Below are 24,257 nucleotides of genomic sequence, written 5' to 3' on the forward strand. Positions count from 1 at the left end.
TGCCCTTGATTCTAAGCAATGTTATGCAGATATGTTTAATGACTTGGCCAAATCTTTTGATACGGTAAATCATTCCATTCTTGTGGGCCGGCTAAGGATTATTGGTGCCTCAGCCACTGCATGTCACCAAGGGAGTACCCCAAGGCTTGATCCTAGGCCCCAGACTCTTCTCAATTTACATCAACAACATAGCTCAGGCAGTAGCAAGCTCTCTCATCCATTTATATGCAGATGATACAGCCTTATACTCAGCTGGCCCCTCCCCAGATTTTGTGTTAAACGCACTACAACAAAGCTTTCTTAGTGTCCAACAAGCTTTCTCCAAAACAAAGGTCATGTGGTTTGGTAAGAAGAATGCCCCTCTCCCCACCGGTGTGATTACTACCTTTGAGGGTTTAGAGCTTGAGGTAGTCACCTCATACAAGTACTTGGGAGTATGGTTAGATGGTACACTGTCCATCTCTCAGCACATATCAAAGCTGCAGGCTAAAGTTAAATTTAGACTTGGTTTCCTCTATCATAATCGCTCCTCTTTCACCCCAGCTGCCAAACTAACCCTGATTCAGAGGACCATCCTACCCATGCTAGATTACGGACACGTAATTTATAGATCGGCAGGTAAGGGTTCTCTCGAGAGGCTAGATGTTCTTTACCATTAGGCCATCAGATTTGCCACCATTGCTCTTTAAAGGACACATCCTCTGTAAACTCCTCTGTAAACTGGTCATCTCTGTATCGCAAGTCCCGCTAGTTGATGCTTATTTATAAAACCCTCTTAGGCCTCACTCCCCCCTACCTGTGATACCTACTTCAGCCCTTAACCTCCACATACAACACCTGTTCTGCCAGTCACATTCTGGTCCCCAAAGCACACACATCCCTGGGTCGCTCCTCTTTTCGGTTCACTGCAGCTAGCGACTGGAACAAGCTGCAACAAACACTCAAACTGGACAGTTTTATCTCAATCTCTTCATTCAAATACTCAATCATGGACAGTCTTACTGACAGTTGTGGCTGCTTCGCATGATGTATTGTTGTTTTGACCTTCTTGCCCTTTGTTCTGTTGTCTGTGCCCAATAATGTTTGTACCATGTTTTGTGCTGCTACCATGTTTTGCTGCTGCCATGTTGTGTTGCTACCATGATGGGTAGTCATGTGTTGCTGCCATGCTATGTTGTTGTCTTAGGTCTCTCTTTATGTTGTGTTGTGGTGTCTCTCTTGTCATGATGTGTGTTTTGTCCTATATTTATTTAAAATTTAAAATTCCAGCCCCCGTCCTTGCAGGAGGCCATTTGCCTTCTGCTAGGCCGTCATTGTAAATAATAATTTGTTCTTAACTGACTTGCTTAGTTAAATTAAATGTAAAAAATATTTCAAAAAGCTTGAAACCTTGTTTGCAATACACTGATGAAAACTACTATGCTTTTCTTCACACTCATCAACTCATCAACTTTAGAACAGCAACCCCATGATTCTCCTGTACCGCAGCTCTCCTAAACCAGTGTACTCAGAGACCCCGAGGCGATTCAACCTGATACGCTGTGTTCTTTGGAGCTCTATTGTTTGTTGATAATATCTGCAGTGGGGGAGGAAAGGAGGAGGGAGGGGAGAGTTTTCATTCTTGTCTGTCAGCTTGTTGCTCCGAGGCATGAATGAGCTAAAACAACTTTCCCATGCAGCGGTATTGGAAGTGGTGCTCACTGGTGGAGTACACTCAGCACACAGACTGCAGACTACATTGTTGTATTCAGTAGGCAGCAAAGAGAAGAAAACCGAGTAAAATGGGGAATTACCTGGACTTGTCCAATGAAACATTCAAATCTTCGTATTGTGTTGTATGTGCGCTAATGAACACGCCCCTGAATTACCCCTGACCTTTAACCCCTACATATGGGCAATGACCCAACAGGTTCAATTGCATAGATGCTATAGAGTTGATTGCAATTGGGGGGGGGGGGGGGGGGTCAACGGAGGAATAGGGTGTTGTTTACTAATGGATGTTCTGTGTTCTCCTTTAAGACAGGGGCGGGCCTTATACAGGCGCTCACACACCTACACACCCCTTGCAGCAACTTAAAATTGTGCGGATGGGAACATGTCAACCCCATTCAGAGTAACTGTTATACTTTTACATTTAACTTGGTACCACCACCAGCGTAGCTATGACAATGTATTCAAACATTCCCTACAGGAACCCAAATAATGATTCTCAACATTTTACCATCTTTCATGTACCCTCTTATTTTGAAATAACATTCTCCCTGTATTTTAACTCAAATTGAATTAAGAACTAATCCTTTCACAGCAGAAAATGCTGGGAGCTTAACCTGTGTGAATTTCCTTTGTTTGTGGCTTTTGTTTTGCTTGGCGGGTCATGCCGAGAGCCGGGAAAAGCTGTGTTTGCACACTGGCACTGTCTGTGTAATTGGAACACACTGTAGCTTATTGTGGAGACCAAGTAAAATGTGTCCATTTCAGAGTGAGTTCAAGACACACAATATGCAAGTCTAGTTTTTACTCCTCTTTCACGAGGAGTGAGCCTTTCAATGGTCACCCATGAGGAACATTGTGGATAAACAATTTCCGTCAAAAGTGGTGTTAATAGGACATGAAGTAGGCTTACTGGGCATTGATTAATGTACTACAGTAGCAATGACGCAATCATAATTAAGACAGTTGTTTTCATAAACATTATGATACCCTGTGAATTCTTATTTGAGTAATATGCTAGTGGTAATAGTGAACAGTATGACATGATGGCACAATGAAGTTGTGAGGTTTGAAAATGGTTGATTAAAAGATAACCTTTAGCAATATTTTCTCCTATAGCTCCACTTTGAATAACCTGTAATAAGTAAGAACACATCGATCTCAAACACTATACAATTAACAATATTTTTTTAACCTGTTGTTCATGAAAATACTGTAAGTATCATTATCTGGGATGCAAAAAGCATCATTTGAAGTACTGCGTGTATATTATCAGACAGTTCTACAGTGCTGCCCATTACAAAACAAAATATGTTTTCTAATCTGTGATGCAGAAAAGGAGACATTCTTCCAAAAGTGCAGATTTCAGGCATTTTGAGACCCACATCTGCTGGGAAGTGCTGACTTCCAAGGACTGGGAGGGGGGATTGGGGAAGCATGCATAATTCAGTAGGGGGAGCCGCGAGGTCAGCCTATTAAGGCGAGATAATGTGGTCAGATCCGGACTGCTGCTGGGACTGTAGTGACAAACATAGAAGGATAGGGTTTTTGCTAATATTCATTAGTGGGCTCTTGATGTGTGTGTGTGTGTAGAAGGATAGAGTTTTTGCTAATATTCATTAGTGGGCTCTTGATGTGTGTGTCTGTGTGCCTGTGTGTGCGTACGTGTACATGTATGTGCACGTGTATGTGCACGTGTATGTGCACGTGTATGGGAATATGTGCTGCAAAACGTCGCTCTTGTGGTTGTCTCTGTATTCTCCTCCTCTGCCTGGCTGCCATAGCTACACCCCCCCCCCCCCCCCCCCAGGCCACAGCAGCCTGCAGGGTCACTGGGGCCAGCTGTGAGTCTGTCACTCCACAATCGGCTTAAATTTCACACCTCCTCTCCATCAGGCGTTAATCCGACCAGGGACAGCAGACCCCTACAGGCCCAGCTGCGTGAGTAAGAGCTGGGCCTCTGGCTTGGACCACAGCAGCCTTCTCTCCCAGCCTCCAAGGAAGAGGGAGGGTGCAACTTTCAATACCCATATGATATGATATGATGGCATGGTGGTGGTAGAGTAGATAAGGTTTATATTAGTGGTCTGCCTAATAGAGACAATTAAGATGATTAGGGAAGTTGTTTGATTCCAAGGTGATTATGAAATTATAACGTAGGTGTGGCTATTATAAATGCATTGGTCGGCCCAAATCATTTGCAATGTCAAAATCGGTGTGAATTTTTGTCTGTCTTTTAATGGAAACTATATCAGTCAAAATGTATCAGATTAAGCAAGTTTTCTCTCGAAAATGTGATGAAAACACATACCAAGTCATTAATGTTTGTAAGGAAATAATACTAACAGCATATCAGTGGCGTGTATTCATGGATGCCAAGGGAAGTCAGGCTTCCCCAAAAAATGATCAAGAAATTATTACTTTAAAAAAAATCTTTCCTCTCTCTGTGTTTCATAAATGTCTTCCAGTTCACCAAAGGCTGAATGTATCTCACGGAGAAAGCATCCAAGCAAATGAAACAGTGCCCTCTGTATGTGTAGCCCATCTATCTGATGCTGTCTGGTCAAAAAGAGGATGACATTGTTGCCGCCAGTAGCATTGAATGCAAGGGAAGCCAGCGAGCATTTGGCCTCAATTGACAAAAAATATATAAAATAATAGCCAATCAGCATTGAGCTAAACTGAGTGAGCTCAGCTTCGAATGGTCCTGGCACACCAAAAAAAGTGTCAAGGGAAGCCAGTTTGGATTTGCCGTCACATCAATCAGATCACATTAGAATAAAAACGTAATTGACAGAAAACTTGAATTGTTGCATCTTCTTGTGTTGTTGCCCTGTCCTAAATTAGTCATGGATGGAGATAAGGATTTGGACTGGCGATTCTGATCCAACCATAAATGTATACATTGTGGCCCTGGCCTGAGAGGATGGAAGTTCAACATGTAGCTAGATGTAGTAACGTTAGGCAAATGTTAACTATCTGGCCTGGCGCATCGTTGCCCATGAAAGGAAGTTAGGCTAGTGAGCAAGCATTTTAGCCAGGTTGCCTAGGACAGCAAAAACTAAAAGCATGTATGACAGAGTCGTAGACCATTTAGGCAACATGAAAGAGAAGGATGGCATTGGCGTCTCTCTACAAGTAGGGTGAGTCAAAATGTTTTTTCTACTTGCATGAACACACAGACACACACACACACACACACACACACACACACACACACACACACACACACACACACACACACACTCATAAATCAGTACCATGGACAGCTGCATCATATTTAGCTTACTTTGATTGGACTAAATAATTGTTGGTATCTTTTGTCACTGTAGACTAAGCAAAGGTGATTAGATGATTTTGAAATGATGCTGGAATAGTGGAGGCAGTGCCTGTTTCTTTGTGAATTGTGATAACTCTACATGGTTCTAGTTGTTCAGTAGTCTGAAGATGTCAGAAACATTAACTTGCTTGACCATGCTCTAAGTCATGTAACTGTTTGTTTGATATAATATGTTTTGTGGTTGCTGCTCTCCAGTTTTGTGATGAAACAAATGTGTGGTTTCATTTATTCTGCTGCTGTGTCTTCTTATTGTCTTGGCTTTAGGCATATATATCACAGTGTCAAGGCATATAAACGAACAGGTTCCCCGGTGATTTTTACCAAGCACCTCTACTGCAACATATACAAATTGGATACAGTTTTTATTACACATGTAGCAACTTTCAGTCAAAAATAGGAAGATTGCATGATGTTTTAAAATTCATGGTTTAGTAGGATAAAAAATAGAATAGACAAAAAATATATATCTAATTTTGGGGACCAAATATGAACAATCTTGCAAGATTGAGATGATCCCTAAAAAGTAACCTATCATCTGTTTCAAGGCTCCTCCCTCTGTGAATAGAGGGAGACTAGAAACCGAACAGTCACACAGACAGTTGGAGACAGATAATGGCTACACACTGACAACAGACGGATTTAAAATCTCTTGTGAGTAGCCGAGCTAAATTCTGGAAGCAACCACCTCTGCAAAGATATAAAGTAACGTATGTTGCCTGTCATAGGAAATAGTACAGTCGTGTATGCTTTTGTTTTATCCTGGAAAATAATCCAGTGGTCTCTAGTCTGCGTGTTTACTCGCGGTTGGAAAGTGGCGTGTTGGAATTTATTTGGAATGGGGAACGACAAAGTTTGTAGGATGTTTTCCCATTTGCTGGTTCTGAATATTTTTGCACTTTTACCGCAAGCAGATGGTCAGTATGGTGAGCGTGGAATGTCTGTTCCTGAACATGGCTTTTGCCAACCTATTTCCATTCCTCTCTGTACGGATATTGCCTATAACGAGACAATCATGCCAAATTTATTAGGGCACACCAACCAAGAGGACGCGGGGCTTGAAGTGCACCAGTTTTATCCGCTTGTGAAAGTTCAATGCTCTCCTGACCTGAAGTTTTTCCTCTGTTCCATGTATGCTCCCGTTTGTACGGTGCTGGAACAAGCACTGCCTCCGTGCCGCTCACTCTGCGAGAGAGCGAGGCAGGGCTGCGAGGCTCTGATGAATAAATTCGGCTTCCAATGGCCTGACAGCCTCGCCTGTGAATCTTTCCCTGTTCACGGAGCGGGTGAGTTGTGCGTCGGGCAAAACGTGTCTGATAGAAGTGCTCCTATTAATCCTACAGCGGATGAAACAGAATCACCTTATGGGCAGCATAGGACTGTAAAGGGACAGTTTAGATGCCCAGTTGCATTGAAAGTACCCCCCTATTTGAACTACCATTTTCTTGGGGAGGAGTATTGTGGTGCACCTTGTGAGCCCTCAAAACCCCATGGCATGATGTACTTCAATGAGGACGAGTTGAAATTCGCCAAGATATGGATTGGAATATGGTCTGTGTTATGCTGTGCGTCCACTCTGTTCACGGTTTTGACCTACTTGGTGGACATGCAGAGGTTCAGCTACCCAGAGCGACCCATAATTTTCCTATCAGGCTGCTACACTATGGTGTCAATAGTCTACATCGCTGGCTTCTTGTTGGGGGACAAGGTGGTATGCAACGACCGCTTTGACAGCGACGTCAAAACTGTCGTACAAGGCACCAAAAAGGAGGGCTGCACCATTTTGTTCATGATACTTTACTTTTTCAGCATGGCCAGCTCCATCTGGTGGGTTATCCTAGCCTTGACGTGGTTCTTGTCAGCCGGGATGAAGTGGGGTCACGAGGCCATCGAAGCCAACTCGCAGTACTTCCACCTGGCGGCATGGGCGGTACCTGCCATCAAGACCATCACCATCCTGGCGGTGGGGCAGGTGGACGGCGACGTTCTGAGTGGCGTGTGCTACGTGGGCATTAACAGCGTGGACGCTCTCAGAGGCTTCGTTCTGGCGCCGCTCTTCATCTACCTCTCCCTGGGCACCTCGTTCCTTCTGGCAGGCTTCGTGTCACTCTTCCGCATCCGGACCATCATGAAGCACGACGGCACCAAGACGGAGAAACTGGAGAAGCTCATGGTGCGCATTGGCATCTTCAGCGTGCTCTACACGGTGCCCGCCACCATTGTCATCGCATGCTACTTCTATGAGCAGGCGTTCAGGGAACAGTGGGAGAAGAGTTGGGTGAGTCGGACGTGTAAAAACTATGCCGTGCCATGCCCCGGGCACAATCACCTGCAGATGTCGCCAGACTTTACCGTCTTCATGATCAAGTACCTGATGACATTGATCGTGGGCATCACCTCTGGCTTTTGGATTTGGTCGAGTAAGACGCTGAATTCGTGGAGGAGATTTTATACAAGACTGGCGAGCAATAAACAGGGTGAGACGACAGTGTGAGACCTTATACTGTTTGTTATCCCCTGAACATATTATCACAGATACATGAATTGAAGAAAAGGCTACTGTGACACACTCAAACGAAAATAATGTAAATACACTTTTCTGGAAATTTTTGTACGTATATTTGTATTTAAAATAGACCACACATTTGATTCTCATCAATCACACTTTGATCTAAAAGGAAGAAAAGCTCTTATCTAGTTCAATGAGGAGAATTGGACTGTATGAACATTTTCCTTCATTCTATTGGTGCTCCATTGAACTTTTTCATGTCATCCCTTTAGTAGTGTTTCATGTGAACTATGGGAATATCTCAATTGCATAGTCCTTGTGTCCTCTCATCTTCTCGAAACCCATTGGATGAGAAAGCCAGTGGTCCCTCCCCCCTCCCCTATGCAATTGAGATCTTCCCTATATTTGAGAAAAAGTCAACAAGGTTCTGTTGGACTTTTACTGTATTTTATGGGTCATAATGACCTTGTTCAAAATCAGTCCGTAGTCTGTCCACTATTTCAAACCTGGAAATTGGCCACTTTATAGTTTATTCTCAATTCTATTGACATCTTTGTTTTACCATGTGTTTTCAGGGGGTGTTTGAGCGTTCATTTGTCTTTCCCCATGTGTATTTTGTGTTTTGCTGATATTTTACCATTACAGTGAATGCAGACTGCTCCAAAGAAATATTGGATTAGGGGTTGAGATCTGTCGCTATTGAACTATTTTGAACATAGCACTCATTCAAAAGCCTTTTACTTATGGGGAAAGCTCCAAAATGATTACTTTCTCTATTCACAAGCTACACAACTGGAATAGACTTTGACAATAATGGAATGCTCAGTCCCGTGCCTTTGTTTTAATGAAGAGTGTATGGGTGGAGTTATTGTGATTGAAGTCCAATAATCCAGCTGTCCACACAATTATCCAACAGCTGTTGCTTTCTAGTCACCAAGGGATTGTTCTCTGGTGGCTTCAAGTACATTATTCTGCTTAAATGGGTGAAAATGTACTAATGCCTCACCCCACATGGCATCCTTGAATAAAACATTCTCAACTTTAATGAGTCCTCCTCCTTAGAAAGCGGTCACATGCATGCATGCATGTTGCGCATATGTCATATTCGTTATTTTATAATGCAAAGCTCGTATCCAATTGTAAGTCACAGCTCTGTAATGGATGGTGTTTAGACAAGGGTCATTTTATAGATCCTTTCTCAAAGGTAATTCATTGAGCTCTTGCTTCCCTAACGCACAGAGGGTCGTGTTCATTAGGTACCAAGCAGTACGAAACAGACACAGGGAGGGAATATATGGACTTGTCCAATAAGTTTTCCATTGCAAAATATTTTCTGTTGCATGCCCTAATGAACACAGCCATGTTGTTCGCTTGTTCTCAATGATTCTTCATCTCCAGTGACTTGTTTTAGTCAAAGGCATCAACGCTGATATTGATTTTTCTGTTTTAGCGCTGTGGTATATTTTCTTACCCAGGTATTACATTTTCTTCATCAAAGCCATTCTTATGGCGCTACGTTTGTAGGTCAATCTTGTTTGTATGCTGACCAATGTTTATAAATTGCATATAATGTTCTACTAGCAGCCTTTTTCATTCTACCCATGTGTATATTGAACAGATAATCCTAGCATACCATCATTTTATATGAAAATAAAAGTTCCCTCCATTTTTATACACTAATCCTGGTTTGGAATTCATCTTTCTTTGTGGTGAAAGTTTTGAATTGCAAGAGTTTCAGCTAAAATCTTGCCAATTGGGAAGTGTATACTGCCCTACCAAGCAAAAAGGCAGTAACTGCTCATAGTGTGGAATTGAGAAGAATGGCTTTTATTTACCTTGGTTTCACAGTAAGTTTATGCAGTTATTGCTAACATGACCCCCATGATCTCCAACACAATACAATAGAGGCAGGATTCTTGTCCGCATGATTAAGCATATATTTAATGTATCAAAAATAACTAACTCATTTTTGACCAAATGAACAGTTACTCCCTTTTTGCTTGGTAGGGCAGTATAGTGCGTTCTGCTTCCCTGTAGCTCCTGGTTGTCTTTATGTACAGTAGATAGTGTTACACTGTGTCAAAAATGTAGGCCAACAAAGGTAACTTGAAGCTTTTAGACGAAGAGCTTTGTGACACTATTTGAAACCGCTGACAGTCGAGTTGATTTACTACTGGGCAGTGTACGTTAGACACCAAATGGGGGAAAAAAAACAGGGAAGCACTACCAAGACTTCATTTTCTGATACATAACATTAAATCATTTCCCCAATTGTTTTCTCTAATAAACACAACCCTGGTGTTACTGAACAGAAAAGTATACTTTGAAAGAAGGTAATAAAGTATAGTGCCTATACCAGTGGTTCCCAAACTTGGGGTGAAATTGAAATGGTGTCCCCTGAGAAATAACTTTCTTCTCTTCAAATGGATATAAAATACAACTATGTAGTGTCAACCTAAGAGGCCTTTTACACTATTAGATGTTTTCATGTCATTATGTGTTGGGACAGCCTGCTGGACCTAACACTGAATAGATATGAAACACCCAGCATTAACTAGGGTCTAGTGTCAATTTCAGAACAGCCTCAATTTGTCGGGGCATGGACTCTACAAGGTGTCCAAAGTGTTCCACAGGGATGCTGGCCCATGTGACTACAGTGTTTTCCACAGTTGTGTCAAGTTGGCTGGATGTCCTTTGGGTGGTGGACCATTTTTGATACACACAGGAAACTGTTGAGAGAGAAACCCAGCAGCTTTGCAGTTCTTGACACAAACCGGTGTGCCTGGAACTTACTACCATTCAAAGGCACTGAAATCTTTTGTCTTGGCCATTCACCCTCTGAATAGCACACATATACACGATCCTGTGTCCTCCCCTTCATCTACACTGATTTGAAGTGGATTTAACAAGTGACATCAATACGGGATCATTGCTTTCACCTGGATTCACCTGGTCAGTCTGTCATGGAAAGAGCAGGTGTTCTAAATGTTTTGTATACTTAGTGTATATCATCAGTACTTTGACCTTCCAATGGCAGACATTTTTAAGAAATGTTAACTTTACACATATTTTGATACTTTTCGGTCAGAGAATGAACTTGCTAATGGTGTTGCAAATAATGTAGGTTTTAGTCATTCATTTCTTTCACATAGTAGAATCAAGTCGGCTAATATTAGCAAATCAGACAAAAAGCTCTGACATTACTCTATATTTCATAGTTCACAAAGACGAAGTTGAATGGAGCTCGATTTTTATTCTATATTCATCATTATTCAGGACCTAGAAACTCATGTTTATCAAAGTTGTCTGGCTAGCCCACTTGTCTTACATCATGAAATTCCATTGGGTCTTGTACTGCAGAAATGCTGCTTAAGGCACTGTGATATTTACAGCTGTGGTTACATTTCTCCATCCCTCAGCTTTATGGCAAAAAAGTGGCTGCAGTTTTGCTGAAAAACGAATTAATGATTGTGGCATTAATGTTCTCACACATAAAGCGCACTTGTGCGATCACATCCATGATGAACATATATTTCCTGATAGCACTCTGAAATGGAGTCAGTCAGTCAGACAGCCATGTTGGCAAGGCCGCCAAGGACAAGTGAGTCACTGGAAGGCTATGAAAAGAAGCCAGATACGTGAAATTCCATGGAACACACGGCACTGCCAAACATCTGTTTCCAGAAAAGATGTTGGTTTGGAAACAATATGATAAATCAAGCAGAGATAGGAACCGATGGCACACGACACACACTGAATGAAACAGTGGACAATCACCACATAGTACACCGCATAACTACATAGAATTGATTGTGTTTGGTTTATATGACAAGGTCTTTCTTAAAGTTTAGCCCCATCATTCTCCCCAAGCATTGACAAGGGAGACCTACAACTTCTCATCTATTTTTTTTAAAGAAATTCAACATTTTGAATGTTGACGTGAGGCGGCGGGTGGGTTCAGCCTCAATGCTTCCCCCAAACGAGCACCAGCCCTCATTAGTGTTCTCCCGAGTCCCTGAGCCACTGCTTACAGATGCAGGCTACCCAGCTTCCTACTCCCTGCAATTCATAGACAGCCCAACTATTGCTTCTGGTTGGAAGCTGAGGGGAATTGAGCCAAATGGCAGTGGACCAAGGCCTCCTCAGCAGACTAAACTCAGTCTTTGTGGGGGGGAAAACTTGATTAAAAATAGTTCATGCGCTACTTCCAACCCTATAGATGCTATTACACTGAGCAAACATATAAACGCAACATGTAAAGGGTTGGTCATGGAGACCCGGGCGCCTTTTACGTTTTGTTGTTTTAATGCATTGTAAATCCGATGCACAACCCTATACCCAGCACACCAATAACATTCCCAGGACATTCACTGACATTTCTGATTTGGTTTTGACTTAACATTAGGATTATAACGCCCCAAAAACAGCCATAGATCGTCTGTAAGCAGTCTATCAGTGGAGACAAGAAGCTGAGAAAAGGAAACTACTGTATTTCCTAGTACCTAATATCTTTCTGTAAAGGGGAGGGGGAAGCTGATGGGTTAAGATGAGATAAGATGGTCAGGCTGAGTGTTTTACAGGCAGGGGCAGACCAACGCCCTGGGGCAGGAAACAAGTAATGACTGGAGTCAGTCATGTGTTTGTTCAGTCTGTCTGCGGTACTAGCATGCTCTCTCATCTCTCTATTTTTCTATCTTCTCTCGCTCCTATCTCTCCACCTGTTTTTTTTCTCACAGATTATTTGTTCCACGCAAATATAACCCAAAGGATATCTGTTACAATTGTTCTAAATTAGTATTATTGCACTTTTATGTAACTTGAATATGTTGTCTCTATTTAAAACTACCCCATTGACTAAACTAAGAGAGGAAATAGTTTGAAGAAATAGTTATCTTTTTTCAGAGAAACAAATCAGTGCAGAGCCATGAAATGCGTATTCAGGTTTTGTTTATTGCATGTTAGGAAACTCTGAAAGTAAAAAATTCAAAAGGCACTCGCACATCTGCGCTATCTTTGTTGCAAGTGCATGGTAACAATTGAATAACATTTAGAATAAAGAAGAAACCCGCACACCGCTCTTGCTAGTATCACTGCTCTTTATTAAGCTTTACGTATTGGCCTCAAGGCCTTCGTCAGAGCCTTCGTCAGAAACTCTGAAAGTTGAAAGCATTTTTGTTAACTCTTTAGTGGGGCCCATGTGTTCTGAACAAGTAAATATATCATAGTTTATGTTTCATATAGATTATAATTGTTTTAACATGTTGGGGGAGGGGAATTGTGGAAAATTGGGCTTGGATCCCAGAGTTCCACCTACATGTTCATACTTAGAAATGTTAAAGGTTGCTTCATATAGGCCACAGGTGTTAAACTAATTCCATGGAGTGCCGAGTGTCTGCGGGTTTTCGCTCCTCCCTTGTACTTGATTGACGAATTAAGGTCACTAATTTGTAAGGAACTCCTCATACCTGGTTGTCTAGGACTTAATTGAAGGGGAAAAAACAAAAACCTACAGACACTAGGCCCTCCATGGAATGAATTTGACACCCCTGCTATAGGCCTACTACTACACAACAAGCCTCTGCATATTAGCCACAACTGTTATTGTAACCATGACCTGAGGAGAACCAGGAAACAGATAGTTCCTGATCAGATGTGACCTTTTTTGACAGCAGAGCAAAACATACATTTTACATGACATGCTGTGAGTAGGCTAAGGTTGTTACAGTACTGTAGCTTATGGATTTCATTGTCTGTGTGTGTGTGTGTGTGTGTGTGTGTGTACAATTCCGTAGAGGTTGTTTCCCATTCACTTACTACTGTGCTATTGATGAATTAGTGGAGCGTGTTAGGGGTGTTTGTGTTGCTATGGTGGGCCATAACTCTATAGTTTAACTTCAAACCTGGTATTTTCCCTGCCACCATACATGTAACACTGTAACACCAATCGGCTCTGTTTGTTTTTGTAACATACCACATGGCATCAATCATCCCAGTTCATGTCGCCTTATGACATGTGACTTAGTATAATTACTTTTTGTCTGAAGATAATAATGTGCATTTTTGCAAAAACTGTTTTGTACTTTCTTCTGTCAAATTCAGTTATCGGTTTTAATAGCATAGGGAAAATGAGATAAACAGCACCGCGAATGATAACGCTGAATCATTTATTCACCATGAATACCGAACAATCTCCTTTTTTCCCTTAACTCAAATGAGCCATGGCCTTCTTCAGCGTCATACCTGAGGCATTCTCTCTCTTTCTCTAGACTAGACTAGTGTCACGTCCTGACCATAGAAAGCTGTTATTTTCTATGGTAGAGTAGGTCAGGGCGTGACGGGGGGTTTCTAGTTTAGTTTTTCTATGTTGTCATGTTCTAGTTTTGTATTTCTATGTTGGGTTTTGTTTGGGATGATCTCCAATTAGAGGGAGCTGGTCATCGTTGTCTCTAACTGGAGATCATACTTAAGTAGGTGTTTTTCCCACCTGGGTTTGTGGGAGATTGTTTTTGAGTTTGTGTATGTTTCAACTCTGCGTCACGGTTTGTTGTTTTCATGCTTTAGTTTATTTATGTATTGCATAGTTTCACAGTGAAAATAAAATGTGGAACGACACACACGCTGCACTTTGGTCCGCTCCGTCCTACGACAACCGTGACAACTAGACAGCTACACACTGCTGTCTTGGACCAAAATTGGGATTTAGAACTTTGGCTATGGTAAATTCCCATGTCTTCATTGTCTGTCAACTCCATCTTTGTCTGTTAACATTTGAATTGATGAAATTACAAGGTATTATTACTTTTTCGAGGGTAATACAGGTTTGGCTGTACACAGGAATGCTATGTCATGAGTCATTATGAGAAAGTATTTTTGAAATGGGCAAAAAATATGTGTGCCTGGAATCTGCACAAAAACTGGATGTAACACACTCTAGGAGCTTATGCTGTTTTGGGGGCAACTTTAATGAACTTAAGTTTGCAAAGGGAGGGTATATAACTGGAAACTTTCAAAGTTTACAAGTAAACTACCAGAATTTTGCTAACTCTCTGTGTGGCCTTATCACATGAAATATCCAAAATAATTCAATAAGATTATTTAAAAATAGAAAATTAGAATGACAAAGCTGTTAAACATTATCCTAAATATAAACCATCAACTTAGTGGATACCATTGGTGTTAAATATGAGGGTTTCAGCATGAAATATCCTTTATATACATTTTTTACACACTTGTATTTATTTTAGTATGTCAATATGTATTTGTTGTCAGTGTTTTGGAGTCAAACTGGTGGCAAATGTGAAGAAAGTCATTAGTTGAAATTGAAAATTATGCCATTGTTGATATTAGATGCTTTTTCATTAATTGGGCTATTTTCTCTGGAACCACATGGTCTATCGACTAGAAACTCATGGAAACTGATATAAAAAATAAATACTATATGTGAATATATCCTTTCAACGTTATTAAAGTATAAATTACCAAAGTAACCATAGATTGCCATAGATTTTCTGTTAATTACCAAAATTACAGAAGATTACGGTAAATTTGGTGATTTACCGGTAGCTCTGCAAGCCTAAATCAAGTACTCCAGCTCATATGGGCCTATTGCTCACTTGAGACCCATATGAGAAACGTTCAAGTAACAAACATATCCTGCTGATATAAATGTATGATGTACGTGAAAGACTTGCACAGTTAGGATTAGATACAAAGAGTGGTCCAAAGAGAGCCTCTCATAATTCCAATCAGTGAACGTGGATTGCAATCTATAGCTCGACTGCCATGGTGCCAGATGTTTGCCTTTAAGTCACTTCAAAAGTGTTTATTAGACAACAAAAGGTAATGAACTCTCATTAACACAGTTAATGCCCAGTGGGTAAGGGTATGGGGCATGAGAAGTTGGATAGTTGCTGTAAGCTAACAGATGTTGACATTTCCTAAGATACATTTACAGTTCACTTTGGTGGGAATGCTGTTGTGGATGTGTGTGCATGTTTTTATGTGTACGTGGGCATACGCAAAGTGTTACATTAACACCTGTTGTTCTCTTTTGTGGATGTATCTCTACAAATAACATTGTCTCCCAGATCTTCAAATTAAATCAACAAATGCCCATTCAAAGATGGCCGCTCCTATATGACTCATTTCTGGTCTAGAAAAGCTCAACTGCTTTGTGATAAATGGCTTTGAGACAAATGGGTTTTTCACAGGCAGGTAACTGCATGATACCAGACCCTCTGTCATCTAATAGCCGGTGAGTTATGTCCGCTTTGCTTAAACGTAGTGGCAGTGTCTGGTTTACCTTTCACTTAACCTTCAGAGTGACAGTCAATAGGTTCAATGTACCAACCAGCTTTGGTCACAAGATAAAGGAGGGTCTGTGTCTGCCTCCTCATGCATGAATCCTTATAATTTCTAAAGTCTGCTGGTATGTGGGATTTGGTGCATAAAAGAATCCCTGGCTTATAATGTTGCATTCTTGTCTGGAATTTCAAAGACATTGGAAATATATGCTTATTTCCAAATTCATGAAATGTACTAATTTTGCATTCTTAGTAAGATCAGTCTGTCCAAAATTAGCATCAAATGTAATTTGTTCTCATTTGACCAAGCTCAGAGGAAACTTTTGTTTGTCATCTTTATTATTCGTACTGCATGTAACATCTCAAGAATGCACAGCAGGAAATGGGATTGGATCAATGTATTGAACAATATAGGAAACATTATATATGAAACAAATAACCACAAATGTGAAACTACCTGTGTGTGTGTATATGTGTGCACATGCATCTGTGAGAGATGATTTTAGTGGTTTAGGAATGTGTGAAATATCATAATTACATACCATGCCGAGACACCATCTTGAAAACACCTGTCAAATAAGTCCTTTCAGTACAGTGTTTTTGTTTACTTTCCAATTTACAGTAGTAACTCCAAGGACTCCAAACTATTGCAGTATAGTAACCACGGCCCTTTTCGCAATGCCACCAGGTGGCTTCAAAACGCACCTCTTTATCGCACTATTTATCTCATGTTTTATGTTTATTGTTTTTGAATGCACACACTGTGGCACTATGAATTGGTCATGTTGAGTCTTATCCTAGTTCAGTGAATATGGTGACAGGAGCCATAGAAAGGCAATATATCGTCCTCTGGACAACAACTCAATTTGTCAATCAACCAACAATGCAGTGCATTATGTCATCACCCATGCCTAAAGCGTTACCAAGAATAGAATTAATAACATACGATATTACGGTAAAACTCTCTACATAAACAATGCTTTCAAATTACAGTGATGCAACTTTACTGTGCTCTGGGGCACTTGCATACAATAGACATTCGCTTATAGAGACAGTAAATTGATTATTTTCCCACGCTTCGAACAGTCCACAGGTAGAGTTGCTTTGTCAGAAGATTATTCACTAGGCCCCACCCTTTAACCCTTTACTCAATTGGGGAACAGTCCGTTTGCATTGGTACATGCATGCATTGTTTAGGTACGTTACTACTGATTGAAAGAAGGCAAATGCGACCTTGAGTTTGCTTTGCACTGTCACATCAAAGCTCTATCACAAACTGAATTAAGATGTTAAAGGAACATTAGGGCTAGGTGTTTTTCATGTTACGTGAAAAGGTCACAAACATTTTTTGTCTAAGTAAAGGCAGCAGTAAGAAAGAGCTATGTGTTATAATATCCACAAAAAAAGTATGATAATGTCCACTTGCATGATAACATGTACCAAAACAATATGGATATCTTACACAGTTACAAAATAATATGGGATGGCAAGAAAACATTTTTGTCATCAGAGTATTGACACTTGACTGTGGGACTGTGAAGAGGGTTAGAGCTCTTCCTTTTCCTCTTCAGGCTGGTTTTCGAAGAAGCTGTCAGCATAGTTCAACATCTGATCCAGAGCACTGAGTAGCAGGAGATCAGTGTTCTGATTCAGCTCCAGCTCGTGGCTGTAGTTCTTCACTGGCAGAATACCGGACACAGGAATGCCCAGGGATGCACTCAACTCCTGGATCTGAAACACGGACACACACACCAAATGCAGTGTGGTTGACCACTTACTTTTATATACATAAATAACAATCTGCGCAAGACGTAAGAGACATTAAGGAGGGTAGGATTTAAGATTGGCAATGACAATTAAATAAAATGAGTCAAAAGGCTCACCTTCCTTTGTATGTAATGGCTCATATAAACATTCTGCAGCTCTTCTGACACTAGGGGGCAGGCCTCGTCCACTTTGGTCATTATCACCAGTTGGGGAATACCTAGGACAAACATGCAGAACAAGAAAATGAATATGTCAGGATGTTTAAATAGGAGAGTATTCAATACAGAGTTACCCACTGAAATAGGATACACACTTGAAGCACCTTCTAATGAAGTGTTTTGAAAGATTAGTGGAATCTGTGTGGGTAGCTGGACAGGTAGGATGACTGACAGTGAGGGTGAACAGGTGGTCACGGGTCAGGTGACAGAGGAATGGATGAGACTGAGGCAGGAATACCTTTAACCATAAAGTGGTATATTTACTGAGTAGTCTGTGGTGGATTCCTGGACGCACAGAACTTCTGGATTAGACGGAGTTAAGGAAGAGAAAGCAGCGCGATCAGGCGATGGCGATTTCCTCCTTTTATGGAGTTGAGATCTGTCGGACATTTCCACCTGACCTAATTAAAGCGCCCCTGGCCCAGCTGAGTAAGTGGCAATGAATTAAAGGATTATTCCACCAACTCCATGGGCCTTTTCTACATGTTTCTTCCTAAGAAGGTGTTCCATATTTCTTTAGGAACAGGAGTTGAAAGCACCTCATATTCATAGAGCATTATGAAACTGTAGAAAAAAGCAATAAATCACACAATGCCCCTTATAATCACAATATACAACATTCATGCAAATGATATCCACATCCTCTTGTGCGTTTTTATTTTATTGTACAGTTTCATAATGCTCTATGACACGCTTTATAAGTATATACAATATAACAGTATGTACAAATATGTCAATTATAAGAAGGTTCATTGATTTGACACTGACTGTCCCTTTTCAAAACATATTGTCCACCATTCACTCACCTATCTGATTGGTCTTCTTGCGAATGGCGGCAAACTTCTCCACAATTTTGGCAGACAACAGAGAGACTCTGCAGGCGTCCACCACGTACACTACACAGTGGATCTGATCCTTCAGACTGACATGCTTACGATACCCAGGTACATCTTCACTCAAGGGCGTCATGGGATTAAACTATAAATGACAAACATGGAGGATGGTTTTTTGGTTGGTTAGATTTGATCAATGGTGTATTCTCTCCTACTGCTAGTTTGCGTTGTTCCTCCAGACAAGTCTGCATACCTGGTAACGGTCCTGAACATGGCCTTTGTAAATGCTGACTAAGTCCTCCATGTCCAAGCCAGCTCCTGACGCCTCCTCCAGTCCCATGGTGTCACACAGGATCAGGGGTATAGGCTCACCATGCTTCCCCGACTTGATGGTGAAGGTACGGAACTAGGGAAAGATAAGACAGTCAGCACGCACCTGGGTGGTTGGCAATAGTGGCGCGTGGGTAAAATCCCTGGGGAAGCCAAGCCAGGGGAAAAAAAGCCATATTACAACCTATGTATTGTGATAATTGCGTTGTTTGCTCTATAACCTGTTAGTTCATGTGCCTTGACACCGTGATATATAGGTCTAAGGTCGAGACAATAAGAAGACACAGTGGCAGAATAAATTCAACCACACCTTCGTTTCATCACAAAACCGGAGAGCAACCTCTGTCTGGTGAAGTCCACATAGCATATTGTATATAACAAACAGTTACAAGACCTACAGCATAGTCGAGTAAGTTAATGTTTCTGACATTTTCAGACTATTAAACATCTCTTGATTTAGAACCGTGGAGAGTTACCGCAAGTCACAAAGAAAACAGGCACTGCCTCCACTATTCCAACACCATTTCAACTTCAACATTTTAACAATCTAATCACCTATGTTTAGTCTAACACAGCGACAACTAAAAGATAACAAAAAACGATTTAGTCCAATCAACATAAGCTAAATATGATGTGGATGTCCATCGTAGCCTAGTGATTTGTGTGTGTGTACGTGCAAGTAGAAAAAACACGTTGACTTACCCTACTTGTAGAGAAACTCCAATACCATCCTCCTCTTTCATGTTGCCTAAACGGTCTATGACTCTATCATACAGTACACACTTAGTTTTTTGTTGCCCTAGGCTACCTGGCTAAAATGCTTGCTACCTAGCCTAACTTCCTTTCATGGGCAACGATGTACCAGGCCAGATTGTTAACATCATTAGCCTGCTACTACATTTAGGTACATATTGAACTTCCATCCTCTCAGGCCAGGGACACAATGTCTGTATTCATGGTTGGATCAGAATCACCGTTATAATCATTGGCCAGTACAGAGAATGATGTAAAACCACAAGTCCAAATCCCTATCTCCACCCATGGCTAATTTAGGAAAGGGACAATTTTAGTTATTTTGGCCTCTTGCGAAGTGAAGGAAATGTATTAAACACAGAAAGATGAAAGATACAGTATTTTGTTAATTTTTTTCCTTGGTCAATTTTTGGGAGAAGCCTGGCTAACCCTTGGCATCCATTAATACACGCCAATGGCACGGGACCAACACACACATACACAATCAACACACACATTAGATGTGGTACCTGGTCAAACTGACATAAGAAAGCACCCACCCATGCACACACACACACACACACATATTACCTGGGTGGTCAGGCTGGTGCCTGCGCTGCCACAGATGGCCTGACTGGTCATGTTTCCTCTGAAGATAGAGTTGACAGAGTTGAAGAAGCTGGACTTGCCAGCCCCAACAGGACCCACGAGGAGAACCCGGGCCTGACTCACTGACTTGACATCAGGCTTATATTTCTTGATTTTCTCCATCAACTGCCGTTTCCTCCTGGAAAGTCAGAAAGGTGCAGGGATAGTTAAGCACAATGTAATGTAATGTAGTGTGTGTGTGTGTGTGTGTGTGTGTGTGTGTGTGTGTGTGTGTGTGTGTGTGTGTGTGTGTGTGTGTGTGTGTGTGTGTGTGTGTGTGTGTGTGTGTGTGTGTGTGTGTTTATGGTTATGCTTAAAGTCAGCATTACATACTCAGAGGTCCACTGCATGTTTCTCCAAGGCTTTGTCAAACAACCTCCCAAGTCTGAATGGGGAGAAATTAGTTTGAATTATCTTTTACAAAGGTAGGATTATTTAAACATTTTGGGCATAGTCATTTCAGAAAATGTCCAGAATATATCTGCAGTAATAGTGGAATGATAGTGTTTCACAAAGAAATTTGTTTTGAATGCAGCCTAGTGCTAGGTGAATTGCAACAGCACTAGGCTTCATTCAAAACAAATCTCCCCCTTCTCCGCATCCCATTTCCCGTAACATGGCGGAGACTCGCGCTTGAGCCTTTAATCTTCGGTTTTGGTTCACCAGCTTTAAACTTCTGTAAAAGCGACACTTGTTGTTATTGAAAAGATATTTCAAAGTGATTTAGATGGTACAATTATTCCCTACACTATTCAGTGCTTGATTTCTATCTTAATAAAGTGAAATGGAGTGAACAGTGTAGAATTTTAGCAACCAGGAAATGTTAGAGCGATTTCCACTAGATAATACAGTCACAAAGTCAGAACGGCCTTCCCATTTTGACAACAGATGCCGCTCCGGTGGGAGAAATCAATAGGAGAATATCACAACACTGGTGGGTAAGTAATACTGTGAAGCACTATAATTCCACTATTACTATATTATGGATTTTCTTTTAAATAACAATGCAAAAATAAAAATAGAATGTGTAGCATCTTTAAAACATATGTTTGTTATTACAACAACCGTAGACATGTAGGTGTGACATTGTTTCAAAATGTAAAACAAGATTGTGCACTGAAATATCTTCTGCGGTTATGTCACAGGCGTCGATGAAAGGTGACCCAAAACGCAGCGGGTATAGTGCTCATCTTCGTAATTTATTAAAGAGAGTGAACACTTAAACGAAAATAACAAACCGACAATCAACAGTTCTGCAAGGTACACAGACTATACAGAAAGCAACCACCTACAAAAACACAGGAAAAACAGGCTGCCTAAGTATGGCTTCCAATCAGAGACAACGAAAGCCACCTGCCTCTGATTGGAAGCCATACCTGGCCACACATAGATAAAGAAAACTAGAACATATCCCCTGGAAACAAACAAACCCCAAAACACACAGAAACAACACCCCCTGCCACGCCCTGACCATATTACCATGACAAATTACCCTTTTACTGGTCAGGACGTGACAGGTTAGGAGCCGCCATACTCCTAAGTAGGTATGTAAATGTCACTCACCCTCCACTCTGTACACCTCACATTCAGTCAGCTGCAGGTCGTCGCCATGCATATGTGCTGCATCAAAGTTGTAGCTGTTCCCTGCGTTATATTGGACTGTAGCTGTGTCATTGAACAGAAACACCAAGGCACCAAAATTCGGGCCAGTGTTTTCATCTGTGAAACCATACTGGCCATTGGCACTAGACACACGCAGTGGATGTTTTCTTTCGTCATTGATGCTGTAGAGGAAGGCTTTGTCGTCATTAATAGGCTGTCCATTCTGAGTGTAGTCTTTGCTGGTGTATGCTCCAAACAGGAAGCCAGCCTTGTTGTAGGCAGCGACTACAGTGGGTCCCTGGCTGTTGCAGCGTGCGTGAAAGGCAGCTGCCGTGTAGCCTTGGACACTGGCTTTGTAGAGCAGACTGAGTCTGACATGGCCGAACAGAGAAAGCAGCTTCTTCTCCTGATCACCTGATAGACTGGATGTTACCACACTCATGATGACACCCAGGAGGTTTGGTAGGAAAGACTCCTGATAGGAAAGACATAAATAAGTAATGTGCAAGGTTAAAAGAAAAACATCAAAATCCTAAGTCTGGTTCTGCTGATACCTTTCCTGGCCATGTGGCTTGACCATACAGGACAGCCTCTGCCCTGGTTATACAGCCAGGGCAGAGGCCTTCCTGTATGGTCAAGCCACATGGCCAAGAAAGGTGACAGCAGAACCAGACTTAAGATGTTGGTGTGACATTGTTTCAAAATGTTAAACAAATATATTTTTACACATTATGTGTGGTTTTGAGCCATCATACTCCTGAGTAGGTTGGCAAATGTCACTCACCCTCCACTCTGTACACCTATTTAATTAGCAAGGCCTCATGGCAAGCTTGAGGTTTGTTCCAGCTTTTACTTTCAGTTCCAGATTGTACTTTCCAAGATGTCTTATCTCAGAAAGTACAAGCTGGAAACGAAAGTATAACAGATTGTACTTGAAAGTACTAGATGGACCTGAAAGTAAAAGCTGGAACCAACTTCAAGCTTGCCATGTGGCCTTGCTATTTAAATCAAAGCTACTAAATGGTCAAAGGTGTATTTTTATATTATTTAAAGCTGTTCAATGGACAGTTAAACATACCCACTTATTCTAAAATCATATAACTTAGAAATGCCTCATGAGCTCAGTACAGCTGTCTTAATCCATCATAACCCATAAAGTTGTTTCAATGTTTGCAAACAATATCTTTGTAAACAAACAATGTATAGTTTGAAAGCACTATTTTAATATAACTTTTATCTCATGGTCTACCCTCCATAGCTTTATCTAAGAATGTACATTCTCCAGCCCCGTCCTTCAGCTTTATAGCAAAAAAAAGGCGGGCCACCATTTGACTGAAAAACGAATCAAGGATTGTGCTTTTAATGTCAGCTAGCTATATGTTTAACAGTACAACAGGCACACTGCGCAATTAACACACAGAAGGGAATCAGGTCCTTGACCAACTTACCTGCAAATTAACCAGATGGACTGTATGTCTCTCCGTTTAGGCAAACAACCAGAGTAAAAATGAAACATTCTATCCTTGACTTATGAAAAGGAGGCTGTCTACATTTCAGGGACTTTCCAAAAGAGGAAGAAACGGTGCAGGAATTCCCACATGCATAAACGCTCCAAATTGCGGGCTGCAGTTGCACACGATTGGGAGTCCTCTGAGTTCTTTAGTTTCACTTTCACTTTTATAAGTTTAACTTCTAAAGCTAAAACACCCTGAAAAACTGACAGTAGCCAAGCAGCGCCTGCTGTCCCAGCAGTGTGTTCAGGGACCACCTTGAGTGGTGGCCTTTTCCAATTCAACATGTTGATTGTTGTCCCCTCCAGTCCCTACCTACCCAGTCCCCAGAGTGTGTGGCGGGCCGGTGAAAAATATTGAGGGGTTGCTGTTATGGAAGTTGCACAGACCCATGACCGTCAGAAAGCCTCTATACCATCCCCATCCAAGATGCTAATGAGCTTTAACAAGGCCTGATTCGAGGCATGTGCGTGTCCCTGAAAATCTGTGGGCAGATAGTCGGCAATGGGACAGACAACGTGCAGAAGAAAAACACAGCTAGCTCTTTTGGTTTTGTCGGATTGGATTTGCAATTTGTAGAAAGCAGTTTACAGATGCCCGTGTTTGTTTGGTCTTCATCCCCGTGTCTTTACACGGCACACCATAATTTGGGGCTGAATAAAAACCATATTACGCATTCCTGCGCCTGTCTCCCGAATCTTTGTTACCAACGTGACACAGTGTCTGTTGAAAAGCAGACTGAACCAGATGTTCCTCT

The 24,257-nt window shown here is 41.4% G+C and overlaps 2 protein-coding genes across 2 annotated transcripts; one reads left to right on the top strand and one right to left on the bottom strand.

The window, feature by feature from the left end:
• Positions 1-5,622: 5,622 nt before the first annotated feature.
• LOC106569856 (frizzled-1) lies at positions 5,623-9,236 on the top strand. The gene has a single exon (XM_014141538.3). It carries the CDS (start codon positions 5,760-5,762, stop codon positions 7,539-7,541), a length of 1,782 nt encoding a protein of 593 aa, XP_013997013.1. The 5' UTR covers positions 5,623-5,759; the 3' UTR covers positions 7,542-9,236.
• A 7,601-nt stretch (positions 9,237-16,837) lies between these two features.
• Positions 16,838-23,650, bottom strand: LOC123723668 (interferon-induced protein 44-like). The gene is made up of 8 exons (XM_045694731.2): positions 23,438-23,650; positions 21,951-22,464; positions 20,721-20,772; positions 20,331-20,526; positions 18,931-19,083; positions 18,651-18,822; positions 17,743-17,843; positions 16,838-17,590 (listed from the first exon to the last, which is right to left on the bottom strand). The coding sequence occupies exons 2-8, from the start codon at positions 22,429-22,431 to the stop codon at positions 17,405-17,407; spliced, it is 1,341 nt and encodes a 446-aa protein (XP_045550687.1). The 5' UTR covers positions 22,432-22,464; positions 23,438-23,650; the 3' UTR covers positions 16,838-17,404.
• Between the last annotated feature and the right edge of the window lie 607 nt (positions 23,651-24,257).

This window comes from Salmo salar, chromosome 14, assembly GCF_965601325.2.
Source record: "Salmo salar chromosome 14, fSalSal1, whole genome shotgun sequence".
NCBI lineage: Eukaryota > Metazoa > Chordata > Actinopteri > Salmoniformes > Salmonidae > Salmo > Salmo salar.